General features: G+C 55.2%; 1 protein-coding gene across 1 annotated transcript in view; it reads left to right on the top strand.

The window, feature by feature from the left end:
• TENT4A (terminal nucleotidyltransferase 4A) overlaps window positions 1-5,496 on the top strand; it is a 46,084-nt gene extending 40,588 nt beyond the window's left edge. Inside the window, exons 5-7 of the mRNA XM_039842535.1 lie at window positions 281-469; window positions 1,556-1,711; window positions 3,285-5,496. Of these exons, the coding sequence (XP_039698469.1) occupies window positions 281-469; window positions 1,556-1,711; window positions 3,285-3,479 (540 nt within the window). The 3' untranslated portion in view covers window positions 3,480-5,496. The remainder of the gene's footprint in view (window positions 1-280; window positions 470-1,555; window positions 1,712-3,284) is intronic.
• Window positions 5,497-7,968: the final 2,472 nt, after the last annotated feature.

Raw genomic sequence — 7,968 nt, 5'->3', positions numbered from 1 at the left:
GTCTCGGGTGACGGTTAGGGACCCCGGTGTCAGTGGCCCGTGGCCACTCAGCAGTACGGCCACTGGCGCTGTGATCACAGTGCCCTTCTCGAGTAGGTTCTTGAAAACGTCCGTGGTCAGAGAGAAACCTGTCTGGTTCCCGTCTGCGTTTCCTTTAGATCCTCGTTCAGTGTTGAGACGGGGGGCGTGCGGGCCGGTGTGGGCCACGCGGCGTTGGCGGTGGTTGGTGGCCTCGCAGCCCCAGACCGCGTGCACACTGCAGACGTGCCTTTCGTGACTGGGGACACCCCTCCCCGCTCTCTGCTCACAGGATTCCGACACGCCACCCTGCACCGCACCCGGCGTCTACCAGTTCAGTCTGCAGGCGCCCACGCCCCTGCTGGCCAGCCTGCCCGCCGCCTTGCCCCTGCCGGCCGGCAAACCGCAATCCACTGCTTCTAGAACGTTGGTCATGACGACGAACACTCAGGTACGTGGCCGTGGTGCCCGTCCTGTGGTGGGTCCCCTCGGGAGCCGCGCCTGAGCTGTGACTGTGCTGTAGGAGTGGCCGACCCTTTTCACTTAGGAAAAGAGGTTTAAGAATCTTCGGAAAGTACATTTCTGTCCCGTAGGAAATTGCAGCTTGGATGACATTTAATTCCTTTCATTCTGCGGAAAACCGTGTCACCCAGGCCCACTAAGTACAGTGTTTGCAATGAGAAGACTCCGGTCTTGAGCACTGAAGTGGCTTTTTCAACAAGGTCCAAATCGCCTGTTTTCCTGTAGGTCGCGTTGACACTCAGTGTGCGCAGAGTTCTGGAGTCGCGTGAGAGAGGGACTCAGGCTTGCCCTTGACGGGAACCGCCCTGGTCCCTCTCAGAATCTCAGTGTTTCGTTTTAATGTAAACTTTGCCTTTTTGCACATTATTCATTAGGCAGTATTTATAGAGCTTTTTCTATTAGAATATGCTTTCTGTTTTTGTTTAAATTTAGACAAAATTAGAAGTCTAAAAGACAATTTCAGAAATAATTTGGTATTTTTATGTTAGTTGAATACGTGTATGTGTAAAACCCATCACATGTTAATTGACTTCAGAGCCAGTCTGTGCAGTGTGGTTATAATTTGAGCGTCAGGTGACGTAGATCATGCAGGGAGGGCCGCCGTCCTCTCCAGAGGTCTTCGGGGCCAGTGACTGCAGGATGTGAGCAGTGTGGTTCTCGACAGTCTAAGGACAGGGGTTCACGCCGGCACCCTGGGCCCCGGCAGAACACGATGCAGAAATAGGAGCCGTCCCCGAACTGTAGAGGGGCGGGCGGGGCTGGCCTGCCCTCGGGACCCCTCACTGCGGTGGCCTCGGGCCGTAGGCCCATGTGAGTTGGAATGTGCCAGAGTCTTTGCAGAGATCCGGGGGACAGCTGTTACTCCGATAAGTGTAATTTTTTTGGAATTGTTGTGTGGTCTTCAAAGGATATTGAAATTTCATGACTTGCATCCAGAACAGAATCTTGTTAGGTTATAGTCTAACACGAACTACGTTAATCAGATCGGAGCCTTATGGATATCTCTGGTCCCTAGACCAGGTTCACTATGCCTCCGCCAGCCCTGGGGGTGGCCCCCGTGCCCTGCAGACAGGTTGGCGTCGAGGGGACTCCGGCGCTGAAGGCCGTGCACCACCTGTCTTCCCCAGCCGTGTCGCCCAACCCACTCTCCAGCCCTCACCTGTATCACAAGGTACGTGTCGGCCCGGCCCGGCCCCCAGCGGAGCAGGTCATGGTGGTTGTGCTCGACGTGTCCTGCAGCCGACAGGCTGCCACAGAGACTTCAGAGGGAGTTCGTCCTCTGACCGTTCAGCTCTGTTTGCATTCCCTGTAACAGACGTAACTTTAAAAGTGTTATTTCAAAATTTAATATATTTTATTTCATTTCCACAAACACTTTAATTATTCTGTTGAACTCATTAGCATAAAACTGAAGTTCGAGTTAAGGCTCGAACATTTTGTTTTCCCATTTATCTGTTAAGTTATGTGCTAAAAACACTTTGGTTTTTAAGAAGCAAACTCAAGAGCTAACAGTGGCGCTGCTTGGTGCATGGCAGGCCCGCGGGGCACTCCCTCCTGCGTTCTTCGCGTGGGGGGCCGGGCCGGAGGGGCGGGGCCCGCCGGTCATTAGCTTTCTGGGCCCCAGGCGTCCCTACGAATGCGTGTCTTCACGTCCCTGTGGCAGATCTTAGTCCAGATCCCACACAGTAGAAACTCTTGGGCCGTTCCTGAGCCCCGTGCTCCTGAAGCGCCCGGGTGTTTGAAAGAGTGGTTGGCCGGCATCTGCTGCCAGGAGTCAGGGTGGCGTGTCTGAGGCCGCTGTCTCCCCTGGGCCCACACTCACCGCTGTCCCTCTGCATCACCCCAGTCAGTTCCTCCGTTGCTCATCCAATCATATTTTGCCAGCTGAGTTTTGATTCTTGACCTTTGGTTCTTTGGACCTATGTCATTAAGTCCTGATTTTTTTATTTTTTTTAATTTAGACTTAGTAATATTTCTTCTTGGATTTATTCATCCTGTCACAGGGAAGCTTTCATTATATTACCAGGTGTATGATGCCGGCCTCTTAGAAATATTCAGAATGAAACTATAGCTTTGCAGCAGGGAAGAGCAGCCCTCGTGAACTGCGTGTTAGCTTTCCTTCTCAACTCCCTTCTGAGCTCGTTCTGCTCCGAGACCTTCCCGAAGCTGGCCGTGTGCTCTGGTCCGCTTCACGTGGGCTTTGCGGTGTAGGAGCAGCGCGATCACATTCTGCTGCGTGTGAATTGTGGCTCAGTGCTGAGACATGGGCTCATGCACCGTTTCCAGAATGTTGCGGCTAAAGTTGGGAAGAAAATGAGAGGGACCCTCTCTTTTCTGCGGACAAAGAGAGCCATTTAGAAGTGAGATTCTGGATGTGTTTGGATGTGAAGGTGTATCGTTTAATGCAGATTTACAGTTCTTACCTTGAATGAGTCACTGAACAGGAATAGTATTTTTGTCTCGAATCTAGTGAAACTGAAATCTACGAATGTGACTCTGTCAGAAAGAGCTTCTGTATTTAACGTCACGTGCACGCTGCGTGCATCTCGGTCGTGTGTGTAGCGTCTGCACGCTCTCACTGTCCGTAGTTTCTAGCTTTTCTCCAGGGGAGGGTCGCACCCATGGTCACTTGAGTTTGCTGCCCCGAGACTGAGCTGGCAGGAGCTGGGGTGGGCGGTGTCCCATGCACCGTGTCTGGTGTCTCCAAGCCTCCCCCTGGTGTCACTGTCCCTCTGTCTCTTCAGCAGCACAGTGGCATGAAGCTGTCCATGAAAGGCTCTCACAGCCACAGCCAGGGTGGCAGCTACAGCTCTGTGGGCGGCGGAGGCGTGCGGCCCCCCGTGGGTAACCGGGGACATCACCAGTATAACCGCACCGGCTGGAGGAGGAAAAAACACACCCACACGAGGGACAGCCTGCCCGTCAGCCTCAGCAGGTAATAGCGCCCGCGGGCGCCTCCCGCCCCCACCCTCACAGACTGCGCCGTGGCCTCGGCCTGGCCGGGAACTGAGACCAGCATCCAGCACGTCAGCCCGGGCTCCTGGAACGCCCGCCGCTGATCACTCTGCATGTCCCTCGTGTGGTGGTCACGTCCATCGTAAAGAACACTCCTCGTGCGCATCTGTGAAGCCTTACTCAACGCGGACGCTGCTTTCTGCCTTCCCAGGAGTTTTCCAGAAGCAGGTCTGGACCTGGAGCTGCAGGGAGTGACGTCGGCCTGGGCGTTGGTTTCTCGTAGCCGAATCTGTCCCTTCGGTGGGGTATTTTCATTTCTGTTTGTCAGCCGCAGAGATCAGCCCGTCCTCGGCCGCTCCACAGCGGGGACGACGGGCGGTCACCCTCGTCTTACTGCCCTTGTATTTTGTTTCAAATTTCAGAACTGTTTTTTATGTAAATATTGAAAACTTATGATTTGTGCAATAACTCAGATATTTTTTATTTAATTTCATATTTTCACATAAGTTATATTTAAAGGAGGAGGGAATTTTTTTAAACAAGCTTAGGTCCTTTCCCGAGTTGCATTTTCTAAGTTGGGTTCATCGTGTCGCTGGTTGTCGGAGGAGCACTGTGGCAGACCGCACAGGGGCGCGAGGGGCATGGCTTTGCCTCCCACCATCCTGGGCTCTGGCGGGGGACCGCTCCGTCCGTGGCCCAGGACCCCAGTGGCTCCCCTGCCTTCTGACAAGCGGCCGGCCGGCTCTGCTGTCGCTGGTCTGTCATCTCTGGCCACGGAGTTTTAACATTTTGGTTTTGGTTCTTTTAAACTAGACAACAAATCCAGCATTTAAAGTGCCAGAGTATAACTTTCCAAGGGAAGAAGACGTGGTCACATCATAAAACCTTTTTTAAAAAAAAAGCAACGTGAACTTCTAAATGCTTCCGTCAGTTTCAGTTAAGTAGCTCGTGACGAGGGGTCTGGTGAGTGTCGTCACGGACGATGGTGCCCAGTTTTAGGAATGTGGAGGAAGGAATTGCGTTGATTCCTGTGCGGAATCTCTAGCCATGTGCATCCGTTCTGTTCAGAGCAAACCTAGGGGCAGCCTGCCCCTGCGAGGTGCGCTGATAGCCCCAGGGGCGGCTGTCGCCGGCTGGGGGCACACGCGCGTGCTGTGCAGGTGTGCTCTGCCGGAACCACCTCTGTCTGCGTTGCCTTTTTTTTGAACAAGACTGTATCCATCCTGCCTAACCTGAGTGTTCAGAGCACCACGGTTGCCCTGGGAGTTAGCTGCATCTCGCGGGTCATCTGCTGCCCCGCCTGTAAGCGGGGTCTGCCCCTGGTGGCACTGCAGGCAGCTTGGCCTCTAGGTCCGCTAGTGGAGAGTGTCGAGATGAGAAACTTGCAGTGGTGATGCCTGGCCGACGGGCGGCCGGGGGCGTTTCAGAGCGAGGCCCGAGTGTGATGGCGGGGAACGCGCTTTCAAGTGCCTCCGGCCTGGCTTTCCTTTTAAGCAGGACTGGCCCACGTTAGTTAGCACTGAGGGCTGCCAGGCGCCACCGCAGGTCCCCTGGGGCCATTCCAGAATAGAGTAGCACATTCTGTCTGCAGTTCTTAATGATCGAAAGTTATCAAAAATATTTAAAGATATTTAAATTGTGAACCTATTGATAAAAACATATTTATAAAAACTGATACATAGGCCTGTACTAATCTTCACGCATTAGCAATACTGACTGTGACCCTGCATCCAGGACACTGCTGCGGGGACCGTGGCGAGTGTCCCGTGGGTGTCCGTTTTAAAGCTCGATTCACACGCACAGGCGCCGTGCCCCGCCCCGCCGTGGCGCACCGAATGAATTGGCCTGGCTGCCACTGTGGTCACACGCCCCCGGCGTGGCAGAGAAGCATCATGTTTCGATTTTGTTTTGTGTGTGGACAACAATGTGGAAGCTAAAATTGACATATTTTTATGTAAAGTTTTTCTATTCTTTGATTTTTAATAAACTTTGGAAACCAGGTGGTGGTCGTGCTCGCGTGCTTTCCTCTGGGGCAGAGCGGGGAGGTGGGGGGCTCCAGTTCCACAGTCTCGCGTGCTCTGATGAAGACCGTGAAAGATTTTCCATCCACTGCTTCAGTAACTTCGGAACCCAGCTGGGGTCCCAGGCTGAGAAGAAGTGAATCGGAATTGAAGCACATTCTGCGTTCACGGGGATGCAGTACAGCTGTGTAAATGATACAGTCGATGTGGGGTTTCTGGCCCGACGCTGTGACGCTGTACACTCGGAATCCCCAGTGGAGAGCGTGTACTCTGCCTCCCTCCTGGGTCAGCATTTACACTACTTAAAAAGAACACATTTCCAGCTGCCAGACGATCACGTAGCTTGAAACATAACTTAGGTTGAGCATTCACAGGGAAGTTTATAAAACTTACTACAAGCCACGGGGCGACAGAACTAAGCTCAGCCCACGTGATCCCTGAGCTCGTGTGCTCTGGACCTGTCGGCAGTGTTGGGAGGCGGGCGTCGGGGTACAGTGGGTGTCGGGGTACAGCACTCGACCTCGTGGCCCTGCCACGGGGGTTTCGGAGGGTGCTCTGAGCACACGCACGCCTCACAGCGCCCCGCTCCTGAGAGGTGGCAGAAAACCTCCGCGAGCTCAGGTCCCAGGTGACATCAGCGCTGTGGAGAGTGTGCAACGGCTGGAGGCACCGTGGGACCTGGGCTGACGCGTTCAAACGCTTCTGACACCACCGGCTCAGGGCGCGGGGCGCGTTCCCGTCCGCCTGGGTCCTGCTCAGCGTTGACAGTTGCAAGGTACCGGCCGTCGCAAAGATGGAAGAGCGTGCTGTCATCGTTTCACACATGGTGACCCCAGCGTCTGGTCATTTTGTTTTACTCTTTTTTTGGTTTTCTTTTTTAGTTTTCGAAGCCACTTTCTCCTGACCTTCCCCCATTCCCCGCCCCCCCTTCCGTCCTCCGTGCTCCTGCCGCCCCTCACCAGCCGCATGGCCCGGCCCCTCGTGGGAGAACCCTCACCTGCTCACCGCGAAGTTAGAGGCGTCCAGTTTGGGGTCTGCTGCCCCGAGGGGCGTCCAGCCTGAGTGCGAAAGGTCAACAGCCCTGGTCTCCACCCGTGGGACCCGCGTTCCCCTCGGGGCGCATAGCGAGTGTTGGCAGGTGTTGGCAGTAACCCCTCTTCTTCCTGTCCACCCTTTCTGGGGCCGGCTCCTTCATCCACGTCCCTCCACCCCAGGGGTCCGCGTGGAGGGGTCCCGAGGGCTGTCCTGTGGTGTTGGACCCAGAATCGTCGGTGGTCACTGATCGTCGTTCCTTGTGACCGTCACTGTCGTGGTAAGAAAGTCTGATTTCTTCTGTGTTGTTGTTTAACTTTAGAACTTGCCTTGAACAGGTCGTGAGCTCTCCGAGGTGCGCATGGGGCCGTGTACGCGTGCACGTGTGGGTCCCTCACAGGCTCGGCGCCGTGCCGGACACCTGGGAGTTGCAGGACGCGAGGGTTACGGGAGCTGGCCCGCTGTCCCGTGCCACAGAAAGTCCGGAGCAAACAAACAGCAAAGCTTTCGTGAAGAAAAGTTATGTGGACAAAAGCAGCGGGGAGTAGAGTCAAGGCCCGGGTCCCCTTTTTAGGACAATGGGAACGCAGATACGCACCAGCATTTTAAGAAGTGTTCTGTCTCTTCAGCTGAAGCATAACCCATCCTGGAGGGTTCTGGTTTGACAGGGCGCCTGCTCTCCCCGCAGCCCAAGGGGGAGGAAGGCGGACCACAGCGAAGCCAGAGAAGTCCAAGGTTTCCTTCTGTTCCGCTGTGCTTCGTCGTTTCCTGCCTTTCTTTCCACTCCATCTCGAGTTCCCGCTGGGGGTGTGCACGCCCGGCGTCCGTCTCCCCTGCTCAGTGAGGGTCTCAGGGTGAGGACCCAGGCCCTGGGTGGGCAGCGCTCTCCTCCCCGACCCCTGGGTGGGGGTCTCGCTGGGGGCTCCCTCTGGCGTCCAGCTGCCTTTGCTAGTCCTTGGGGAGGGACGTGCTGGCCGCTCCAGTGTCTGGCCAAGAGGAGACGGGGCGCTGTCTTCGTGAGCAGTTTCTCAGCCATGTGAACCTCCCAAGCTGGTTGGTCCTTTCCTCCCCTGGGGGTTACAGGCCTGCAAGTCACCACAGGGCAGGAGGGTCCCCTCCTCAAGGGAGGGTGGCCCCCTGAAGTAGGTTGAAGATGTTTCAAAAGGAACCATGTTTTAAAAACAATGCAGGGAAACGAGTATTTTTTTCCTTCTATTGAAAACGAGAAACATCTGTAAAATCCCACGGTGGCGTGAATGCCCGTCAGGCCCACCCCCCCGCCCAAACTGCTGACATCAGATTTCCACCCTCCCTGCAGAACCTGCAGCCCGCCTGGCCTGCACAGGGGACTGGTGGCTGCTTTGTCCTCAGGGTCCCATGTGCTGGGAGTTTGATGGGTGCCTGAGTTTGACGGGTGAAG

This window comes from Pteropus medius, unplaced genomic scaffold, assembly GCF_902729225.1.
Source record: "Pteropus medius unplaced genomic scaffold, Ma_sr-lr_union100, whole genome shotgun sequence".
NCBI classification, from domain to species: domain Eukaryota; kingdom Metazoa; phylum Chordata; class Mammalia; order Chiroptera; family Pteropodidae; genus Pteropus; species Pteropus medius.
Note: the sequence above shows the minus strand (reverse complement) of the source record. Positions and strands in the feature narration are given on the sequence as shown.